Source organism: Serinus canaria, chromosome 20 (genome assembly GCF_022539315.1).
Source record: "Serinus canaria isolate serCan28SL12 chromosome 20, serCan2020, whole genome shotgun sequence".
Lineage (NCBI taxonomy): Eukaryota > Metazoa > Chordata > Aves > Passeriformes > Fringillidae > Serinus > Serinus canaria.
The window spans coordinates 14623600-14648412 of record NC_066333.1 but is presented as its reverse complement, the minus strand read 5'-3'; the positions used below and the strand labels follow the sequence as shown (position 1 = coordinate 14648412).

Sequence of the window (24813 nt, the reverse complement as noted above, 5' to 3'; positions counted from 1 at the left end):
ACAAAAAGAGATTGAAACTATAAAGTGCAGCTTTCTTGTAGTCATGTCCAAATGTTAATATAAAAAAAAAATAAAAATAAAAATAAATCAACAGGACCTACCCTGGAGTAGTCATATCCATGCTTCTCCTTCACTCCATTTCTACAGAGTGTGTAGTTGTAAAATCGAGAATTTTTAAGTAATCCAACCCATTCTTTCCAACCAGGAGGCACGTAGGAGCCATTGTATTCATTAAGGTACTTTCCAAAGAAAGCTAGGGGTAGAGAAAGCAGAAGCATAGTAAGAAGGCATTATAGAAACACCAATGTTAAATTGATTCATTCCTTTCTGTTTTTCCTTAAAATAACTTGTTCTCTCCATTACAACACATATAAGATAAAAGTTCTGAGTCTTAATCTTGCCTCTGTTCTTTTGTTATTTATATCTTCATAATGCAGATATTTTGATTTACAGCCTATGTACAGGAGAAACTGGACCATGATTACCATTAAACTTTCTTTTTTAGTACCTGATATATTTGGAGTCAGACCACACATTCCTCCTCCAAGACTCTTCTCTACATATTCTTCATGATGCTGAGCTGCATCTATCCACCTATTAGTGCCCTGTGAAACTGCACTTACCACCAAGAGTGTGAAATTAAAACTCACGTTTTAAGATATTAACACTCTATATTTCAAGACGAATACTGTGCATCAGGTATTCTGAAAATGCATTTAGAGCACTGCTTTTCTGACCTATTTCAATAGACAATTTTCCAGATATTAACTTGAGTTCTGAGCATGAGTCTTAATTACACATAAAGATTTGTTTACCTCTCTAAAATCTCTTCTGTATCTGATACCAGTTTTCCCCCGCCCAAAGTTGAACATTTGCCCAATCATTAGTATAGTGATGGAGTGGAGGGAGAGAGAGAAGAACGCTTCCATCCTTTTTTCAGATGTATATCTAGCAAAAATTACTTTTAATACTTTTGTTCCCTGAGAGACAATCAGAGGGAAGCAGGTAGAGAAAGTACTCTCAGCATTGCATGGAACAACCAGTTAGCCCAAAGGTGAACTATATGCTGCATTCACATCATGGCCAAATATACTCTTAGACTGACAATGTATAGTTGAATAAACCTAGTGAAATGAATGAATTGACTGCAGAAATATGGGGGTTCTGAGATAAAAATCCTAAGTATTAAATCATTAAGTATTAAATTTTATTCCATGGGTATGATTTTTTCATGAGATACCAGTTCTTTTTAGGTATTAAAGTAACTGATCAGATTTTCCAAAAATCAGTAATTTCTAAGTACTGAAGCCACCTTTGAAATGGTCAACAAAATGGTCCCAAGTCAGCACCTTTTGTGACAACCGGAAATATGACACTACTGTAAGGATTAGAAGATGTGCCGTTAGTATAATTACCTTATTAACTGTAGGAAATCTAATGGGTTGCATAAAACATACAGTGAGTCTTCTGCACCTTAAGAGTATTTTCAAGGAGCAGCTTAAGACTACATTTTGTTTTCAGATCCCTTTAGCTCCTTCATTGAAGTACTTCATCAGGTAGACTAAGAGGAGAAATACAGGTGTGTATACACACATCCATTTTAGTCTACTGCACACAGATGGCCAATATTTCTCTACCTTACGGCACACTGACAGCACAGTGTGCTATCGCATGCTTCATCCCCCATTATCATAGCCAAAGACTGAACTTCCCTTGAGCTTGGTCTCTCTGTTATTCCAAGTACAGTGCCTAACAAAGTTAGTCAAGCTTTTTAAAGTGACAAAGTTAAAAAATATAAAACTGACAACTGCGGCTGAAACCAAAGAAACAATTAGGGGAAAGATGCACCTTTTTCGTCACCTGTTGTTCTCTCTCAACTTGTGCAAGAAAAACCTGCACCACACTGCTCCCTCCTGCCTGCATGCAACTAGCACATTCCCAAAGGTGTCAGCAGCAGCACAAGTCTCTACAGATCCCAGCCACAAATGTCACTACCTCAGAGAACCCACTACAGAGCAGAAAGACTGATCCCCAGAAGAATCCTCTTTTGCAACAGAACAAAACACAGGGAAATCACAATGGGTAGAGAAGTGGCAATGGAGATGAGAAACCAGCAGAAGAAAAGAAAAACAGGTGGAAGCTATGAAGTGGAAGAGTACAGTTTCTGCCTTCAAGATTACACAAAAGAGAAAACAGGAGAGAAAAACCACAGGGAGATGGCCTGGGTTACAAATTGATTAAACAGCTTTCTCACTCCAAGGTTGTGAACTGAAATATATAAGCAAGCCTCAAAAAACTTTACTCCTCATTGCCTCTTTTTCTACTCCTTGAAAAACCCCAAAAATAAACAAACAAAAAAACCTGTCCAAACCAACAAACAAACAAACAAGTCACACCAAAAACAAGGAATTAAGAAGGTAAACTGTACATCTGCAGGGCAAACCAGTAGGACCTCAAAACTAAAAAATAAAACCCAACAAATAATTATTGCCAAATATTCTTAAACCTTTCTGGGAGCTGATTGTCGAGAAATCATAGCAGCTGACTGCCCCAAAGCACAAAAGGAGTAGTCCCTTCTCTCTCATTCCTAATTTGCTTCATATATCAGTTTTATGAAAGAAGTCAAAACACTGATTCCTTTTCATAGCACCATTCTTGGTTGTTCTGCACACTTCAGGTAATTGTAGGCCATATTCTAGGTTGCTAGGTCTTCAGTTCAAGCATACATGGTATTTTATTTCCATCTTCTGAAAAAGAGGAGTCTTGGGATTTTTGTTGGCTGTTTGTTTGCAAACAAAAAATTTCTTAAGTAAAAATACAAGGAAGCTAAAGCAACACCAAGACTTAAGCTCTGGCATTATGCACTTAAGAATGCCAGAAGTCAAGAAGAAATCAGAATTAAAACATGTACATTAGCCTTTGTACTAAGTCTAAGGAAGCTTTCAGATGGACCCAGCCTTGATCTTACCTGTCCTGTACCCTGTATTGTTGAGGTACACTGCAAAGGTGCGTATTTCATGCTGAGCCTGCCAAGATGGAGAAGAACAGTTCTCATTGTTGGTGTAAGTGTTGTGGTTGTGGACGTACTTCCCCGTCAGGATAGAGGAGCGAGATGGGCAGCACATGGGCGTTGTCACAAAGGCATTGATGAAATGAGCACCTCCGTGTTCCATGATACGTCTTGTTTTATTCATCACTTGCATAGAACCTGGAAGAGGGAAAACATTTCAGAAATATTTTCTTGTTTCAGTCACAAGAGCCCAGATGCCACATTAGAGACCTGAAGGAAGCACAGGTGGTAAGGGCACTGTTATCTCTGAGTGAACCCAAATCCAGAGAGATTACTGATCCTGCCTCAGTGAAGTTCTCAGATCGTTTCAGTAAGGACTAAATACTGAAGTCCTAAGTAAAGATTTGACTCAAGCATGTTGACATAGATCATAGCTCTTCTTTCATTTCTCTCTAAATTCAAGATTTACAACCCTAACTATATGCAGCATCTCTACATCCTTTCTGGAGCAGTAGTACTGTTCCAGCAGCTGAGGGTGAAAAGCACTTTATGCAGCAACCCTGATCAAAGCATACATTCTCTATAAGTCTTATTTAATTTTTGGTTTCACAAGAAACCTGATATGCTACCTTTTGTGCCAGCCTTATGCAAAAGGCTGAGGGTTGTAAGCACAGAATCATTTCATTTGGAAGACTATTTAGTTCAAACTACTGCTCAAGAAAGGTCTGCTGGAGTTGTTGTGTAGTTAAATAGTTCTATTCCCTAATGTGAGATATTAGGAGGTATTGATTTCTCTAATTGTCACTGAAGAGACCAAAAAAGCTCTCATAATAATTTACATAACAAGTTCACTGAGTTCTAGCTATCTGCTTCACCCATTCTGGTAAAAGTCTTACTATCTACATTTTCTTAGGCTTGATTCTACAGAATCAGGTTCTTAGATGAGTACTTGGGGCAGGTAACACTATGTTTTATATAAGCAAACAAATAAGCAAGGGACTTGGATAAATTGGCGTAACATGAATAAAATTCTTTTTGACCATAATTACTGAATGCCACAGTGCTGTCAGATGGTTTTTCTGTTTATTCAAGACAAGGTTTTGGTCAAAGACTGGATCTTTCCCATAGACATCCACCTAACTAAATCTGGATCCATGTTAGCATTCTTCCTCAACCCAGAAACACCAAGGATCAGAGAAATAAGAAATTTAGTTTCCCTCATCTATCAATGCCTAATAGTTAAAACTGAGCAAGTTAGAGAAAATTTTCTTGATCTAGGAAGAATTTCAATTTTCTAAAGAATGTGTCATGGTACATGTCAACAGCATGACCTTGCAAAGGAGATAAAACCTGTTTATCACCAACCCTCCCTTCTTGTTATGAGTAGAGAAAGCCAATTGACAACATGAAGAGGAAGGTATGGGCTCATTCTAGAATAGGGTTGGGGTTAACTTGACCAAGGCTGAGTTGGATTAACAGCTCAGCTTTAATCAAAGCTGATAGTTGCATCCTGCAACCATCTGGCACAAATTATATTGTTTCTGTCAATAATGGATTTAGGTTTCTTCTAAGCTCTTCTAAGCTCAGAATTTCATCATGAAATTGCAACAGTAGTTAGTTAATACAGAGCACATGGACACAACCAAGAGTCAAAACCTAGAGGGAAAATGGTCATAAGCCGCATACAAAATCTAACTCTCTGGCAACATGAAGGAAGGTTAATTGCTATGGTAGGTCATTTTACCTAAGAACTGCCATGGCATTAGTTTGAGACCATTTTGTTGGAATGAGTATTAAAAAGAAAATTGAAAATCTCTGTGCATTTCTCAGGACAGAGCACCTGTCATTTCGCTTTGTGACACAAACCAAGGCAGGTTATTGCACGGCCCCCTTAGAATTTGCTAAACTTCACATATCAAAAAGGAGTTTCTGAAGAAAGCAATATTTTACTTTTTTGTTTCTATAATAGCTGTGGGTTAAGAGTTAGTGCTTAAAGATACTAACAATACAGTTAACAAATATAACAGCTAATTATACATTATATGAGCTTGAAAACTGTGGATGTTTCCTCTGTTGTCTTATGAGCTAGCCAAGTATAAGCAGGCAGTCTGAAAAAATCTTTTGCCATAGCGAAATACAATTTAACAATGCCTTTAAATGACAGAGGAATTTATGCATAAATAACAGTACATGTTAAGACTCCCCTTGGGGACAGTAAGCTTCTTTAATAAAAGAAGCTGTACTGCTGTAATGACAACATCTTTTATATCAGCAGTCTTTAACACAAAAACATATGATCTAATCTGCTTCTCCAGCTTGAGAACTAATATAGAGTGACAGGGCAGTGTAAGGTAAAAATCCAGCATATTCCTCTGTATAATCTTAAATAGGCCAGCTTTAAATATTTTAAACGGCACTAAACCAGCCAACTAAAACTTATTTTCTTCCGTTTGCCTCCAATACACAGACATCCATTCTCTGGCAGATTATTTCTGTCTTAATCAGCAACTGGGACCTCACCACATCACCTTTTGAGCTAGAAAACCTTCTGAGATTTCATTAGTGGATATATGACAGGAAGTCATGCTTTAAAAGTGTCAATATTTAATTCAGAAGATGTTGCTACCCATCTAAAACCACTGATAATAAACAAAAATCTAGCAGCTAAAAGGAATTTCGATGCCATTTTAAGAAAATATTCATTGGACTACTATGAAAATATGGAAGTTCAATCAATTTGAAGTGTTAAAGTTACTCAGTGAACAAAGCTAAGCAAACTTTATGTTGAAATGTCACTTGAAATGTGTGCTTTCCATAACTTTGCTTCGCCTATCTTCACAGTTCACCTGAGGGACAAAGCTGATCTTTTGACTAATATTAATGGAGAAAATACATGAATAATTTATGAAAAAATACTGACTTCCTATTAGTTGTGTTTTGTTGAAGCAGGGAATGATTTACGTTTTATGGAACTCTAACTGTTGAAGAACTTGTATTAAGTATCAAGTGATTTGTCTACTCTGAAGCACAATTTCAGAAGTGTTTTGCAATAAACTGAACCCCAGAATTTTAATTAACTGTCTCCTAAAGACTTCTCTTTTTGTTGTATTTGAAACTTATTAGACACCCTTTTCACATCTTCTTTTCCCTTTCTTCACCCCAAGACACCCTCACATTTAACAAAGCTCTTAAGCCCCATCTCCACATATGATAACTAAGATAAAATTATCTTCCAAGCTACTTTTTTAGCTTTTCAGAGGAAGGTCTCAAGACATACAAATTACCTCTCACTCAGATTTCTTTAACGTGGTTGAAAAAGCTCCTAAATAATCAGATGTTTCTCCAAATAGACTATGAAATGATCTGGTTTTGTTAAAGCCATAGCAGTACGGTAAGCAAACTGGAGGTACTGAATCCACCACACAGGGGACATCGGCATTATGCTAACTTGGATGTAGTAGGGGAAAAAAAGTCTGTTCATAATTAATTATTCCTTATCCTATATTCCTCTTCTTTATATTATGCTTGTGAATACAAGTCTTTTGATTAGACAGTCTATCAAATACATCTATAGTTCTTGATGTTCTCATTTGTCTTCTCCCATTTGTATCCATTACAGTCTACACTCTTTCTCCTTTGATGTCCTTCAGAGATTCTGCATTTGATCTATCAGCCCTTTATTGTATTTTCCTTCTTCCAATACAAGGCTGAGGTTTGGTTTCCAGTAAAACTCAGTAAAATGATTAAGAGTAATGTAAATGAAAAAACAAAACCAAAACAACAGCAGCAACAACGACAACAACAAAAACCCACATAAAAAATCAAAACAAAAAAACCTCTGCCTCCTTTCAGGAAAGAAAAACATTGTCTTTCTGGTAAGCTCCACCTGCTACTGGCACATTGCTAAATCTATCTTTAAATAAATAAGGGAAAGGCTCTTAAAGGCACTTGAGACTGTGTTGCATTCCCTTTTACCTCCAAAGCAGCTACAAGAGAACAATGAAAGCTAAAACACCAATCAGTTACAGAATATTCTTAGAAACAGATGAAATCTTACCCACAGAGTTCTCTGCTACGCTTTCATAGCTTCCAGTTTTTCCTTAGCTTTTATTTGTAATTCACATCTTGTTTCATCTTGCTTAAATGCACTAACTACAATCACCACAAATGGCAATTTTGATTAACTTGGACAGCTCACCAGACAACAGCCAAGAATAAAAATTAATTCAAACAAATATTGAGTCTCCCAAAGCCATTAGTGGCAAATGACGAATAACTCCAATCTCAGCTTCATCAAATGGATTTTCCTTAGTTAGATCTTAATTTGTGTGGACACATGCCCATTATCCTTGAAATTGGAAAGCATCAAGTTATCAGGGAAGTGAAATATACTGCCCAAAGGACTTACACAATTGCATCAGGAACACAAAGGCTAGCACAAAATAGAAGATGATACATTTTTTTAGGGCCACCTTCCAAGCCTGCAAGAAAACGTACTTAGGTTCTTTGGGATATACGTTCTTGAAATTGCTTAATTTCTGATCCAAATAAGCATGAAAAAAAAGGTGACAACAACATCATCTGATCCTGATAATTTGAATGGCATTTATTTTGATGAGATTACTTCCATAGCAGTCTTTCTTACCACCTTGAAGAAGCATGTGACATCTATGATACTGCAGACGTACAGTAATATTGATATGAAGGAAGCATCTGTACAAAGACTGCAATGTTGCTCTGATTAACTTCTCAACAAGATGAGTAAGGGTATGAGAAGTACAAGTTGATTAATTTTATGTTCTATTTCTTCCGTGAGGTCCATTTTGCAACCTTTCCTATCCATACTAGAAATCGGATACAGAAAAATTTGGTAGCAAAACTGCCCCACCAGACTACACCTACAAGAGTTTTCATTTTTCAGATGACCAAGGCTTCATACACGTGACAGTATAATTCTAATGCAAAATTATTAAAGTTAACTGGTTTGTGCTAATCACTTCTCATAATTAAAGACAGCATTTGGTAAATACAAGTTTGTTCAGGTAACACAACAAAAGCCAAGCAGCCAGTTAATTCATTATTCCAAATAATTAGGCATACCATGTGTTTAATCTTCATCTCCTTTCTTCAACAATTAACACAGAGTTGATAACAGAGTAGATCTTTTCATTCTGTGTCATTTTGTGTCATTTTGGTCAGTAATCAACTACACATCCAAATGGACAATTACAAGAATAGTATGACTGTGTTAGGTAACATTTAAGTAAATAAAATGAAAATTGTATATGTAATGAATGCCTGCAATTAAACAAAAGAATTTGGATAATTACATGGTGCAATTACCAGTTATGAATTTAAACCTACTGTTTTGGCATGCAGCTTCCCAGGTTATACTTGCAATTGCCAGAAGCAAAGCTTAGGTGTTTAGATGAAGACAGACAGGCATGAACTGTGTATTTCCACAGGAACAGGAACTTTAACATTTTGGGCCTAACTTTTGTTGTCCCTGAATTGCAGGCAGATGGAAAGGATGCTCTTTATAAAGGCAGGTTTAAATGTGTTCTTCCTATCATTTTTCTTACTGAAAAAAAAAATTTCTTATTTTGAATGCAAGGATCTAGCTTCAAGAAAAAGCAATGTCATACTCATTGGTCAAAATTCTCTTTATTCTGGTCTCTTACCAAGTTCTACATCCTGATCATCAGTAAGAACAAGGATGATGTTTGGGCGGATGTTTCTACGGTCTCTTTGAAATCTTCCCTTCAGACGTTGATTTAACAGGAAAGTTGAACTTCCATCCAACAGTGATAAAACAGTCATCGTGAATAATCCAAGGACAATACTATGCTGTGCCATGTTGTGCTGATTTAATGTTCTCTCTGAACAAGGTAGTTTAACGGCTTCTATTTCTTTTTCTTTGCAGGTCTCCTACAAGGGAGAGGGAAACAAGTATTTATCTATATTTTCACCCCTCTGCACCCATCAAGGAACAGCCAGGTTCTCTCCAAAGAAGTAATAAGCAATGTACTTGAAATAATCTTAACTCCTAAGAAAAAAAAATAACCAAACTCCCAAAGGAAACACTTATTTTTCTAGTGCCACCTAGAAGAAGAAACTTGAAAAATTAAATTCATAAGCTGTTATCAACGTAGGCAACAAAATTTCACTCCAAGCTCAGATGTGGCAGCAAGCTCAAGGATTTAGCAGGGTTTCAAATTCTTTTGCTTTCATACATATAAATAGCAATCATTCTCCTTCTTCCTTAGCGATCCATTTACAGATGACATTTTTGTTTACATCAAAAATGCAGATGTTGAAGAGAAAAAAAACCCATATCTATCATAATTCTTAAACAGGACTGTAGTAAAATTTACTGAGCTATCAACATATTTGCAAAGTCTGAGAACACTCAGACAGAAGATTTGTTATTTATCTTACAAATTCCATTAAAGAACGAAGCTGCCCTGATCTTGGAGTTATGTTATGATACTGTTTGAAGTCTACTACTGCTTTGATGTTAGTGACAGATCCCTTTAGCATTTCTATTGGCTTCCAAGATTATACACTTTTTAAAAATACCATAATTAATAATGAACACATTTGAAGGCCCATTACTGCTAATGTTCAGGAATGGATGCACCAAAGTGACTTGCACTGATTGCACAACAGAGCATATGTCCCAAAAAATTGACTTGATTGCAAAACAGAGCACATCTAACTGGTAGTACTCCTGTTAATGAGGCAATGAAAAATTCTTGGTAATCCCTACAAGGAGATTACAAGAAATGAATTAGCATGCTGAAAAATCTTTGAAATCACAGCTTTGCTCAGTCATCTTTTGATATAAAGGGAATCTTCTCTTGCCTTCAGAAGTCAACATGAAAATGTCCTGAAAATAACAAGTACTAATTATTTAATCAGATCCAGCAATCAATGAGTCAGCTTTTATGAATTCCCTACTTGCTCCCTGTCTTTTTCTGGACTGGTGCCAATGATCTTTTGCACAAGAAGGAAAAATCAATTAAAAATTACGCCAGAGAGATTCCCTGATTTTTGCAAAGCCCAGAAATGTCAGAGCAGAAAGAACATAGCACCATGTGTTTTACCCTAAGAAACATGTTGGCTATTCTACCCCTACAGAAAACAGTTTTACTCCAGCAGATTATTTCATAGCCACATTGTTACTTCCTCTCTGTCAGCAATTGCTCTTTGAGATAAACTTTCTTAATCAAAGTTTTCATGCAATAGCAAAACCACTGGTCTGAAAAATGATAATCAGTTTCTATGCTCATGTAAGAAATGTATATTGAATTTTCACATAAGTCAACAGATACAGTGCTATACTAATATACTAATTTTTTAAGGGTACTTTCCAAATTTGCATACTGAAAGGGTTTGGAGGAAATTTCCTTACTAGTCTGTCCAGTGGGTTTCACAGGTAGGGGAAGTTACCTTTTTTCCTAGAAACTAAACATTTATTTAGATATCCCAATACTTGTTCCAATGAGACGGGAAAGAGCTTTCAAATTTTACAGATGCAGCTTTGGTATCTGCTGCTGCTAATAAATATGCCAGGCTATAGCAAAAGAAACACTGAGAAGTCCAATCAATTTTCATTCCTTGTCACTAAGAATTCCATCTGCAGCAGTATAAGAATCATGGAAGAATCATGCCAGAGTCAATGTGTTGCTACTGTCCAGAGTAGACAAAAGCAGCTTGAGAAAGAAACCTGTATCTATTTCAACAGGGGAGTGTAGAAAGAAAGTTTGCTTAACAGGCACATACTCTCAGACATGAACTTTTTGAGGGAGGAGGTAGAGAAATGCCTTCTGCTCTTCAGAAACTACCACATATGTACTTTTGTTAATAAAATAAACTAACACTATAGATGTTTTCATTACACACAAGCCTTTTTCTGAAGGTCTGGAAGTTCATGTGGGTTTTCTTCAGTCTATACTCGCCAACAGCTTCTCAAAATAAAAGCACTTGCTAACTTTTCTTGCAGCATTTGGAAGGCTGCCCATTCTTGCTATATCTGGTCAGAACTACCTTCACTACAGTGTTATGCATTTAACAGTCTTTCTTACATTTTTCTCATCTTTAAAACAAATACATGGAAGTAACCTCCCAGCCTCATTGCCTCTCTCCCCACAGCCAGTCATTTCCTCACACTTTATTGCCCCTCACACACTGAATAACTAAAATTAGAAGCTGTCCCCAGCTCAGAGAATTGTTTAGCTATCTATGAAATACTTAAGACATTTGGGGATACTCATAAACTGCTCTCCCACAGCTATTTTATCCACACTTGTATATTTGTGGTTAAAAGAAATAGCAATCTGAAAAAATACTGTGAGTGGAAGAGAGAATTTCATGTCAGATACGACAGGCATCTTCCACCAAACCTGTTATGTCACTCCCCCACAATGAATATTTTTCAACTATTGTGATGCGTTATGTTCCCATTGTTATCAGGGTAGAACTCCTGGGAATCAACTCAAAGTGTGTAATTATGTGCAAAAGTCATATCAATATGTAGGTAAGAAAATCATAGCAATTTTAGAAAATAACTTATTTGTTACAGTATGTTTTCACAAGACATACATGCCACAACTAACAGTATATACACAGTACAATCCAAAAGCTAGCCTTAAGTAGCTATCAGAATAGCAACACAAGGGTGTCCCTCATGGATTGCCAGTGGCCAAATACAGGTTGGTTTGTTTTAACCCCTAGTCTTTGGTGAACTTCCAGGAAGAAAGTTTCTATTCCACAACAAAGTTTCTATTAACAGTTCTTTTCCCATTTCTGTCAACAAGGTTAATCTGCAACTTACAGGTAAAGCCAGAACAGTTCCATAGCAGTGCCCCAATCTTTTAATATAGCACTTTTAATAGACCACCCTCTCCAAAATGCAATTTTGATCTGAGTGGTACAGATGGTCCACTGCTTTCTGTGCCTCTGCAGGCCATCCTCCAGTATTAAAGACGCTTATTCTGTAGTGGTTCTCATGAGAAACAGGTATGCCTCTTATTTTCTTATTTCATGAGAACTAGGTATGCCTCTTATTTTCTTCCAGATTAAACATATGAACTTGAAAAATCTAGTCACTCATGTTTTATATTTAGGAAAGTGCTATCAGAAATTTATGAAATCTTCTTCAGATAGGGCATCTAGCTGAGCTTTCTTAAGCCTATCAAACTTCTTAGAAGGCTGCTTTTGAGGAAGTCTGGTCCTTTTACTTTCTCCTTCATGGCAACACAAAATGTTACGCTAACTCACATTATAAATGTTGAAGAGATAAAGCCGGGCATCCACACTCAATTTATAAAAGGAGTCAGCAAAGGGCTATTTTCAGGTAGCATTTACACCAAGGTAAGACTTCTTTATAACACTGTCCTCAGTAATCAATGTCAGTTCTACAGCAGCAGAATGCACAGGGATGACTGATGTCAATTCTATCCCAGATGGTATTTTTAACATGCTATTGATTAGTATTGCTTGGCACGGATGTAAGAGGCCCCATGTGTGTAAAATTAGTAACTGACAGTAGCTTGCATAGATTGGCACTCCCGGCCTCCCTAATGCAAGTCCCAGCACAACTGTCCACTGCATAAGCTCTGTGCAACTTCACTGATGTCAGGTAATTCAGTTATTACAACATAACCAAGAATAAGATCAGACTCTTCCTGTAACTCTGCATCAAATATATAAGTCTGCTTCAAGTCTACTTCTAGAAATTACTGCTTCTAGTAATGTTTGCATTAACCCGCTTTGGGTTTTATTTGTTTTGGCTTGTTTTCCTTTTAAATAAGTACACTACAGAACACTAAGTACAGAATTGGTATGACAAGTTCAGCTTGCCCAGCAGCCACCACAGAACAAGGTAACTGCATGTGAGCTACACAGTGGAACTGCACATTAAGGGAAAACTGGCTAGAGGGAAGCAACATGCACCAGCTCTCAGTATGGCTGGAGCCAATACCAGGTGGATTATTTAAGCAGACCTAGGTGCGTAATTCATCCAACGTTTAAATTAATTGAAATACATGGTGCTGGAGACATTCCCTAGCAACCAACCCAATCAAATCCACTCCATCAGTTAAATGGATTCAGCTGCGCTGCTGTTCTTTTACCTTGAGTCACTCCTTTGCATCGAGCTTTGGTTGTGCTGGGTCTTCTCTCACTAAAGCTGTCAGCCATCACTTCAAACCATCATATTGTGTTTGTAACAGATAAACACATTTTCATATGTGGATTGGGAAGAATCTTGTTTGCAATCTAACAAGGTTCCCAGGGGAAGACTGGTATCAACATTACTACTGTAATCTAACAACATTCTGTGTTTGCTTATAGTTTTCTACTTTCTTTTTTTTTTTTCCCCCAGGCAGTTAAAAATTTATGAGAAAATACAAAAATCAAATCCCCAGTGCTAAACGTGACTCTTGAAGATTACAGTTGTGCTGATTTACAGTCACTGAATTACTATGAAGACACAATCTTCTCACTTGCTTGCCTTATGCTGGTGAACACTAGACAAAATGAAATATTTATCACAAAGAAGCTTGGTCACATTACAAAACCTCATTCATATTTTGTAACTTTATTTTAAATAAAACAGAATTGTAAATTACTTATAAATTTACCTAGGACTTGATATTTTAAGAAATGTTCTAAGCACCTCAATCTACTTTCTTCTGCCCACTGCTTGAATATTACTGTTAGAGTTTCCCAGTGACACATAAAGAATTAATTAGTCCTTTGATAGGCAAAATTGCTATTTGGATCCCCCAAATACAGAATAATAAACACATTTTTCTGTACCATATGCAACACTCAAAAACAACTTGAAAGAAACAAAGAATTACTTTGCTATTTTACCTATTATCATCACACATTTTTATGTAATAGATACAGTCTTTGACTTTAATGATAATTACATCAACTTTTATTAAGTACAGTAAAGACAACAGACTTATACTTCTGAAAATACTGTAAGGGAATGAGTGCAAGTGCTTCAAGATAGAAAAAGTAGGCAAAACCAGATACCATTACGCAAATACATCCTACCAAATAAACACTTTTTTTGTAGCCGTATACAGGGGCGGGAAAAAAATCTCCGTGTTTATACAGCCGCAAACACACAGAGGCGTTCAGATACACACACTGTCCGGATCGGTCCGATGATGTGCCAAACGTGAAGCTGAGCGCTATGGTATCCAATTGTCTTTTGGGAACTGTTTTCCGCACAGCCCCGGCGCGGGGCGGCTCCCTCAGCCCGCACCCTCGGAACCCCCTGCGGCGGCCCGGGCCCTCTCCCATTCGCGAGGGGACGGCACGACCCCCCGGCCGGTCCACAGGCCACGGCGGCTGCCAGCGAGCGCCGACCCGCCGGGCCGGGCCGGCAGGGCCGCAGCAGGGCGGAGGAGCTCCGCAGAGCTTCCAGCACGGCTGGCCGAGGCCAGTGGGACCACATCGCTTCCAGTCCCCGCCCGCCCCTCGAGCCCCCTCGCTTCGCTTCCAGCCCCACCCGATCCCTATACAAGTACCTTAGACCCGCCGCCCAGCTTCCCCGCGATGGCAGCCTGGCTCTGTAGCAAGCAGCCGCACAAGCGGCACGGCCGGCCCGCCGTCCCTAGCTCGCGAGGCGGGGCGGGGGCTCCGGACCTCCCCTCTAGCACTCCCCACTTACCCGCGGAGCCGGCGCTCAGCCGTGCCAGGCCAGGGCCGGTGCACCCACTGCCCGCCCGCAGAGCCCGGGGCCCGGCGGCGCAGGGAAGCGCATCCTCCGGCCGCCGTGCCGGGCAGCAGCCGAACCCCGTTTCCCAAAGAAGCGTTTAGAGGAAGCGCTCGGGCGGGTGCTGCCCCCGCCTCTTCTTCCTCCTCTCCCTTCTTCTCCTCTTCCCGTTTAAAAAGTTCATTTACCTCGAGGATCCTCCTCCCGAGTTTGCGCAATGCCCAGCGGCGCGCAGGGAGGAAACCTGTCCCACCAGCCCCAGGCTTGTTCAAAGTCCAGCGGCAGCACCGCGGCGAAGACGATGGCGCAGCCCCGCACTCCGGCGCTCACGGGGAAGCCGGGAAGGTCCCAGAGCCAGCCCCGCTCCAAAGAGAAGGGGCCGACGCTGAGCTCCCGCCTGGTGCACACAGCCTTTCTAACCGAAGGGGATAGTCCATGGCGAGCGGAGGAAGGGGAATTTAATTGCCCCTCTTGTCCCCTAGCGCTTGCCGAGTGCTGCCAGCCCCACGCAGGAGCTACCCCCCACCCCCAGCGCTGTGGGGCGGAGGGCGGAGGTGACAGACTCCAAAGGGGCTGAAGGCCTGCGTCTGCCCCGAACCCTACCCCTAGACACCTGTGAGGGTGAGCCTAAAGACTTCTAAAAGGTCATGTTAACACAGATGCCGTTCCGCTGGTGCAGATGAAATTAAAGGGCTCAATATTCATTAGTAATTAAGAAAAACTTAAAAAAGCTCTTCGAGGCAGGGACTGTGTTCACCGAAGGCGCTGTCTACACTACTTGCAACCAGTTACATTTTACGCCTGGAACTTGTTTGGCTAACTATCTAAATTGGTAAGTTTTTCACTGGACACTTTAGAGACCTCTTAAAAAATTATCTTTAAAAGTACCTTTCGAAGATACTAGCAGACTAACATGTTAAAAAAAAACAAAAACAAACAAAACGTTTTCTTCTGACATTCCCATGCTGATAGTGTCAGACATTCAGGACAGGCTACCCTAGAATTTCCTGACACTTCTTATTACATCTAATATTCTGTCGAATCTATGATTTATTAGGACTTTCGCTTTAAAACAAGCATTGCCCCCCAGTGACCTCATCTGGACTTTGCTGGAGAAGGCTAACAGTCTTGAACAATTTTTCACTGTTGGCTCTGTTCTTGGCTATGCATAGACAGATTCTAAATAAACATCTTGGGGTGTTTAAATGTCTTGCTGTATGCCACTGTACAGTGAAATGGCATACACTTCCTCCAAACACAACAGATGTCACTCCTAAGTTACCAAGTGTGCTCCTGTATGGACAGGAACGAGCAATAGAGTTGAAACACTGTATGCCAGTACTACAGTGTTCACACTAGGGGCTGCAACAGCAGAACTGCATTGGAATAAATAAACCACTCCATAACAGGGAGTTACACTAATCATAGACTCACATGATGTGCATAAAACAGGACCTACATCTCACTAACATTGTGATAAAATTCTTTTACTGCTTTCTGAGATAACATTTGACATTTAGCTAGCAACTTTCAATTCACAATGAAACAATTCACAGAATTTTACAACATACATGTGAGCCAGGATGTTATGATTCTGCACATTTTAGACATAAATTAGCATCTAAAGGCAGCTGAGTCACCCCGAGTCAAACAGTCTTTCAGGCCAGGAACAGAACAAGGAACCCAGCATTCCTCTGCCCTAACCAGAGGCCAACAGTTTGCTACCTGAAACACGCAACCTCTATAAACTACATCTAAAGGGACTGCAAGCAGTAACTACAAAGCCAAAAAAAAATACTATTTGCTATACAGTGGTTCACATTGAAGAAAATTGACTCCCTATTTCTAGAGGACTGCAAGTGGGATTTTCCATTTTAAGAAACACATGACCTAATCTAAAACTGCAATTTCATTAATATAAACTACAAGAATCAAAAGATACTAAGACTAGTGTTACTAGGAATCTAAATTTGATTTCATGTCACTGGAAAATCTGTCACAATAGATTGTGCATTTCAACAAAAGAGTACATTTACCTCACAGGGAGTGCATGTAATTTCCATTAATGTTAATGGGAGTTATGCAAGTGCATTAAGAGGATAATACAACCCCTGCTCTTAGACAACCCTGCAAAGTGGAAGGTGCTTCCTCTTCAAGAGAATGACATTTTCATCTCATGCATTTCAAAAGAACTTGTTCTGGCACAGTTACCAAACAGGATGGGTAACAACTGTTATGCATCCAAACTTAAAGTGGTTTAATGATTTCAGCTAGTTTTCCTATTGCCACAAACTCACGGGATTCAGGTGCATTTAAAACACTGTGGTTTATTTGAAGCCTAAGGCAATAAAATCACGCGAAATTACTGGTAAAACAAGAAGGTCTGAAAACTGACTCAAGCAATGATGAAGAAACCTTTCAGGTATCTCCTTTTTAAATAAAGGAAGTCATTTTATTCACTACCTGGAAAAGAATTCCATTGGTATACATGGATCACCATAGCAGATCAGAGTTCAAAAGATAGATAAAAAAGCAAGATCATTCCTTTTCACTGCCACGTGAGAGCTTTTACACCAAATAAACTTCAGATTTCTCTCACAGCATGCCATTGTGAACAGCTTGAATTTATTTTACTGTACCTCAAATAACAAATGTTGTCTATTATCTAAATAATTTTTCTAAAATTATCCTAGGATTTACCTATTAAAGCTAGGAGAAAACAGACATGAAGAAATTTCTTGAAATATCAGACATCCATCTACATTGTTGGCCACAAAAATTCCTCCAAAAACTTAATCTGGAGGTTCTCTGTCCACCTATACTACTACCACCAAGTAGTATAACACAGAAACAATGCATGCTAGACTATTAAGTAAACTATGGAGTTGCATGTAAAGGGGAACCACTTTGACCCACCTGGCGGACAGTGGGGGGTCCACAGCATTATCTTTTAATCAGTCCTCAGACAACAGCTAAAACTTCAGGGTGTAAGAAGCACTCAGGGGAACTGTCATGAGGAAAGGGCAGCACATCAATGACACAGAATCAACTTCTGAAAAACAAGAAGACAGGAGTCTAAAAGTCATTTTAAAAAACCTCAAAAATAGAAGCTAAGCAACATGCTGTGTGAAGCATGTCTTTTTCATTGTTGTCAAACATATTGTGCTTTAGAGCTTGAATACTGTCCTTATGTCACATGAAACAGAAAAATAAGGTTGAGTTTCACAATTCTACATAGTTAGTCAATGCCTTCTAACTCTTCTTCAGGCTTGCTAATCTTTAGCTTTATATTAACTCATCATATGCAAACCTCCAACACCATTAATCATTTAGATTTTTCCTCTCTGCTTTCATGTTTCTTAATGTGCACACACGCTTTTAGCCTCTTTAAGTCCTAAATATAAAGCCAACAACAGAATATGAGCATGATCTCTCTTGCTTTTCCTCAGTAAAAACTATTACAGCAATAAGTCCACAGTTATAGTAATTACACTGGTCAGAGCTCTTATGGCAGAGTTTATAGAATTTTATTTTTTACTACTTTAAACAAATACATTTCAGTTGCATAAAATGTGTAAATATTGCTTTAACAACAAATCAAAATGCCATTAGGAAGGCATAAACAGCACAACATGCTCTACTCCTTGATCCCTCACATGGCATGTTTTATATGACAGACTTCAGCTCAATGATTTTAAGGGCAATTGCTTGACACTCGCCTTTAAAGTCAAGCTGCACTTCCAATAAATGTTCAGTCACATTATGGGGGAAAATGATTTATATATTTTGAGGTACTACAAAAAGTGAAAAAGGGGCATCCTGCCAGGAGAAGCAAAGGAGAAGGGAAAACAAATCACCTAGTTTGCCTGATCCAAATACTAAGCCTTATACTCTTCTGCATGAAAATATAGATTAAGTATAGTACACTGAATTTAGTTGCAACTATGAGTTTGCAACACTTAATATAATTCTAGTTTAATATAAAAAAATTAAGTTTGATCATAATTTGTAACAGTGAATGCAAGCTTTTCAGCAAAATATTGAAGCAACAAAGAAGATGAGGAGGTTTTAGCAGCAATAAAAAGAACACTCGAGCGCACTGACAAGAATCGTAATTCATCTATCTCAACAACAAACCCAAACCAAATCCTTCCTGCAATGCCAAAGAGAAATTCATAAGAAAACAATAGCAGAATCCTGAAGCTCACATATAAAATTACTATCTGTGTCCTGAGTATTAATACTATTAATAATGCTCAAGGATGCATCTGAAGGATGAAGAATGTTAACTCAATGAACTATTGATGGTCACACAGCCCAGAAAAAGAACAGCAGCCTCCATTTACGCCATTTATAAGTGACCCTTAAAATAGCGGCCTGTGTACAGTAACAATTTAGTAATTTATTTTAATAAAGATTTTTCCTTTTTATAAAGAATTCATACTTTTCTTTTGTGCATCCTGATCTTATTTTCCTTTGATGGCTTTCAATAGGTGATACTACAGTGCTCAGGCTGCCTCCTCTTCCAACACCTAGATGTTTTATGGATATGGAGCAACGGGCCAATCATCAACCGAACACATTGTTTGACGATTAGCTGCACTCTCAGCACAATTTGGTATGTGATGCAAAATGTGAAAGACTACTATACTATTTCTTACTAAAATTCTCCTAGGGAAGACAACAGTCACTCCCTTGTGTAAACAACATTTCCTAAGAAAGTAGTAAAGTATGTAATGATAAAATACTCCATGTCTATCTAAAAACAACTATGCTCTGATTTGTAAGTACTAAAGCAGTAAAATCAACTGATAAAGAGGATGTCTAGAACAGCAGACCTCAGCACAACAACCTGCAGTGTTTCCTGCGGTCCCCTGGGCATTCACCATTAGCCAAGGGTCTCCTCACGTGCCTGAACTGGCTCCATTTATCTCCAGCTAGCATTTATCTCCAGTGCTAGCACCCTGAACGGTCTTCTCCATGACCTGCCTCTGCACATTTCACACACTGGCACAGGTATACAATCTATGTTATGCACTTTTTGCCATAGAAAGGTTTTGTTTGCAGTCTTTGGGTTCAGGTGAACTTGATGCACCTACAGCAGAAGTACTTTCACTTACAAAGACCTATCCTGTAGACACAAAGTCCAACAGGATGAACCCGGACTTTACCTCTATTAGAAAAGCTACTTACTCTGCTCTTCATTGTCTTCTATTTACCACTCTTCAACAGTTCTCCCCCTATAGCTCAAATACTTTAAATAGTAATATATATATATATATATATATATATATATGGATCTGACTGAATATTTACATATTCTAAGCTGGGCTTCAAACTGACAATAGCAAGAAATATTGGGAGCTAAAATTACACAACTGCCTGCATTTCACACACGCAGAAAGTAATTTTCTTGTTCTCTTGCCTCAAAAGCACAAGTGAGGCAAAGCTTATGGTGGGATGTGATACCTGTTATTAGATCAACTGCTACAGATGGGAACAGACACAGCCTCAGGCATATCAAGCACTTCTTCAGATCTGAAACAGAAGCAGCTATCTTCAAAGTTAAGCTGCTCTAAATTTAACTAATGTGTTAATCAAGCCATGTGAAAGAAAAGTAGTTCAGATCTCTGATACAGGAAGGCTTGCTAAAAAAGAAAAAGGAGACAGATTGTTAAAATAAGGTAGTAACTCATCTGCTGAAAAACACAGACTTGTTACTGAGGTGGTAGAAATGAGAAGAGAAGAAAATTACAATACATCTTTAAAACCCATGTCTAATAAGTCTATAATTTTTACCTTTTATCAGAGTCATGAATTTTAATATTAAGGCTTATCTTTTGAAGGTGTTTTGTGGATTTCCCTTGAGGGTCAGGACTGATTCACCAGAGATGGAGTAGTTACTTTATGAGAAATGTTCATCTACCAGTCACTGGCATCTCTCTTACTGATCACCTGCAAGGACCTTGAAGATTTCTGGATTCTCTTTGTGTAAGGTCATTTGGTGTATTTGGGTATACAGGTTACTTCCTCTAGAGACTACACAGATGTATCAGCAAGTACATATGCAGTTTTGATAGAGTTATGGTAGCTTCATTACTGGTAACGTGCAGTCTTTTGAAAGATATAATGCATACCTTGTGCATTCTTAAAATAGAAACTACTATAATTTTGAAAAAGTTGGTTTTTAATGACAAATCAGTTTCATTTTTTTCTACCAGGTATCAAGGGTAGAGATTATTTATATAATAATGTTTGAGGGACACTAAAGCCATCCAAATTCTTTCTACTTTGTTCAAGACAAAAAAGACACTGAAACAGAAACATGTGCTGCCCCTGGCTAAAGAACATGTTACTTTCATTTCTAAAATGTTAAAAATAAAGCTGAACCTACATATGAGCTTTAGCATCAGACCCCTACCATTAGAGTTTACAATCTTCCATAAGGTAGTGGCAAGATTTCTGCATATGAAAAAACCTAGATCATAACTACAATACTATACCATTAATGACCACTGACCAAGTGATGTCTCAAATCATAGAATTGTTTGGGTTGGAAGGGACTTAAGGATCATTACTTCCAATCTCCTGCCATGGGCAGGGACACTTTCCATTGTCCCAGTTTGCTCCAAGCCCTGTCCAACCTGGCCTTGATACCTTCAGGGATGGGGCAGAGACGGCTCCTCTGGGCAACCTGTGCCAGTCTCTCAGGTGCCACCCTTAGACAGAAGAATTAAACATCATGGTTGCCCTTCTGACTTAGAATACATATAATTTCTGATTTCCATAATTATGTCTTATCCTGAATTCAGAGAGAAATATATTAATAACTAGAAGCACAGTTTATTTTTCCATCACTGCAAAGCTCTGGCATTATCAGTAAGCAACAAATTACAGCTAAGATATCTTACTTACAGTAAGTCTCATTTATAGGCCTAAAATTGAGAGGACTGATTTTTCAGAAGTAGTAAGCAGCCACACAAAACAGTTCTGAAAATTTATGTAGCTTTTTTTAAGTCCTGAAACTGTAGTTGAACACTTTTGATGTCTGGCAATGCAACCTCTTTATTTGTACTTAGTTCACTTTGTGTTATTAGTATGCTCATCATTCTCATGACTGATTCCAGCAGTAATTCTTGAGAATCCCAAAGTACATTCACTACTTCCCATGCCAAACACAGGTGTCTGACATGACATCTGAGTATATTTCCACAGATATTATTTTTCGCAGACAGGTTGAACCTCACAGACTAGAGCTGCAGCTCTCAGGATACTTGAAAAAATTCATATGCCCAACTTAGAAGTCCATATCTAAGTGCCCAGAGCCTTCTGACTTAGCTCCATGCTTTGTCATCTTCTGTGCTGCTGCAGTGAGGCACAGAGATGATGTACCAAAAGAATGGCACACAAGAATTCTCTAGTCCCTTTTCACCTGAGAAGAAAAGTGGAAGCTTATACAAGAATGAAAACAAGTTAAAAGACAAAATGATTGAGTTCAGCAGGCAATATATTCCCTTGCTGAAGGCATAAAATTTGATGGCTTGAGCTGCAGCCCAGGTCACCGTCCCAAAATCTTACATCGAGTATCACTACTGTTAGTTCACGGATTGAGAAACGGTCAACCCATTAATGTGTCTGCCACAGCATAATTTTCTGGCTACATCCCAAACTGGCAGAAATACAGGAATAATTTAGATAGATCAAATGAATATAAACTGCCTGTATAGACAGTAAATAACAATAAAACCCTGTGTATAGATTCCTTCTCTTGAAACAGCTCCAAAAGGCAATAAAAGCCAGGAGTGAAGAGAGAAGCAGGCCCAGAATGAAAGCCAACAAGAAACAACGGACTGCATGCAATAAAATTTAATACAGTGCAGTTCCCATTCAAATGGGCCTCAGAGTTTAATGATGCAACCCAACTGATAGTATCAAACATAATGAACCGCCCAGGAACATGAGTACCACCCAACTACTCAGTATAACTGGCAACTAAATCAATCACACCCTCTGTTTGTGCCATCTTCCTTCTCTTTACTGGTAGAAAACTCTTTTTGAAAGTGCTTTTGCTCTTTCAGAAAGCTTTTTATTTCTTGTACCATAGTTCAGTCAAGAATGTTAAAGAAAAAATGGTGGATTAATGACTTGAAATAATGGAAAACACCTCAGGATACTGTTTCTGCTCTTCCAGGGAAAAAGGGTTAAAATTAAAATAGCTGATTTTAATGCAATTGGAAGATCACTACCAGACTCCATGGCAAACTAACAGTATGTGTAATGAACGAAAAGAGGTTGCTGCAAGAATGCTGAGATGCCACTGAACAATGGATCTAGGGGTCTAAGATGGCTGCAGCTTCCTGACCTCACTGTGAAAGTGAAGTAAGTATCACAATGACTAGATGAAAGTTTCACAAAGAAGACACAAATCCTCCAGAGCAGATTTGTGTAAGATAAGTGGACTCCATATATCTAGCAAAGACATGCATATACATAAGTAGATCCAAGTGGATAAGGAGGATACAAGGTAAGAATAGATCAGAGTAGGATTTTTTCTGAAGAGGTAATAGGTTACGTGAAATGTAAGGCACAATGAGACTTCAAAGTTAAAATGATTTTTTTTTAATAGGGAAGAAGTGAGGAAGCACACATGAGACATGATGGTGAGAATAAAACCTGTAACAGTGATGATACATTCGTTAAAAGCCACAGGATTAATTTAGGCATCTAGAATCTAACTGTGCAAGAAGTTGGTACTGAAAACAGATAATGATGAGCCCTTGAACTCAGAATAGTTGAAGTTACCCAAGACTTCTCATGCTGAAGACTGAACCAGTTGTAACACCAAGCTTTAGTTTATTCAAAGATAGAAAGAAAAAAGCCAAAGACTTCACCACTGCTCTATTTTTCTAACTGAATGAAGAGCCTTTGAAAGTCTTTGGTTTGCCATGAAAGGTTTCATTACAGAAAGAGGAAGCCATAGCCCCACATCTACAGAGATGTTGCTCTGCGCTGTAACACACAGTCCTTCAGGATCCCTGCTATTTTATCTACCCCAGGAAGAGATTTCTATGCTTCTCTGAGCTTGCTCCCACCCACACACCTTTAGAAACTCAGACATATTTTGCTGTGCAGAAACAGCTTTGTGATACCTTAGATATTGCTTTTTTCCAGGATGCAAATTCAGAACTCTTAAAACATAGAATTTCAACTGAAATCCATAGCACTGCTTCCTGCAGAAGCTGGACTGGACGGTTTTCTTCTCTGACATGGACAACTTAACTCTCAGCTACAAACAGCTATCAAATCTTTTCCACTTATGTAATACTGACTCCTCTCCATTTCTGCATATTTTCATCTTTGGTGAGCAAGGTCAGGAAACAAGTCCTGTCTCCAGCGAGTCCTCTCTGCTGTCAATAACCAATAACTCTAGGCACTGCTGAGCATATATCATTATTTTTTTCCCATTATGCTTTAGTAAGTGTAATTACCATCTTACAAAACCACATGAACACTTGCATCTTTGTACACACATTCATAGTAATCAAAAATACTATTTTTTTCCCTTTGTCAACACTCTTGACAAATTTAAACTGTACAAGAAGCAAACAATTTTAACTACATATTTTACATGCCTGTTTCTTTCTGCAGCATGTAATTTATACTCAGAATAACTAGACCACAACAGACAGTGATGAAGAGGCAAGATTTTTTTCACTGCATTTTAAAATGGCTGCAGCATATGCCTTTTTTTAGTCCTTGGAAGATTGACGATTCCATTATTTGTAGTATTCAACAATAAATCTCTGAGTTTAGACTAAAGTGAGTACTTTTCCCTACTTTGCATCTTCCATTACACTGTTATTAATCACGTTTAATCATTCATTTACCTCTTGCTGCTACTGCATTTTGAGAGGACTGGCACATTATTGATTTTTGACTTTTACCCTTTAGAAGCTGGGTAAAGGGCTTTGCAGTTGCTTAATCAAAAGTGACATGATGAGGGCAGGGGAGCTGCAAACCTCAGTGAAACAGCAACTAAACAACATGCCAAGTTATGATAAAATTA

The 24813-nt window shown here is 38.5% G+C and overlaps 1 protein-coding gene across 6 annotated transcripts in view; it reads right to left on the bottom strand.

Annotated features, from left to right (window-relative positions):
* Nucleotides 1–24813, bottom strand: part of SULF2 (sulfatase 2) — a 79495-nt gene that overhangs the window by 36444 nt on the left and 18238 nt on the right. For 2 of the 6 annotated variants that reach the window (XM_050982277.1, XM_018917473.3), the window contains 3 exons: nt 8692–8938; nt 2969–3208; nt 102–253 (listed from right to left, as the gene is read on the bottom strand). In XM_050982277.1, coding sequence (XP_050838234.1) covers nt 102–253; nt 2969–3208; nt 8692–8866 — 567 coding nt within the window. In that variant the 5' untranslated portion in view covers nt 8867–8938. Of the gene's footprint in view, nt 1–101; nt 254–2968; nt 3209–8691; nt 8939–14559; nt 14683–14702; nt 14845–14935; nt 15085–24813 lie in introns of those variants that run through there. The other 4 variants (XM_018917475.3, XM_018917472.3, XM_050982275.1 and 1 more) reach the window with 4 other exon arrangements.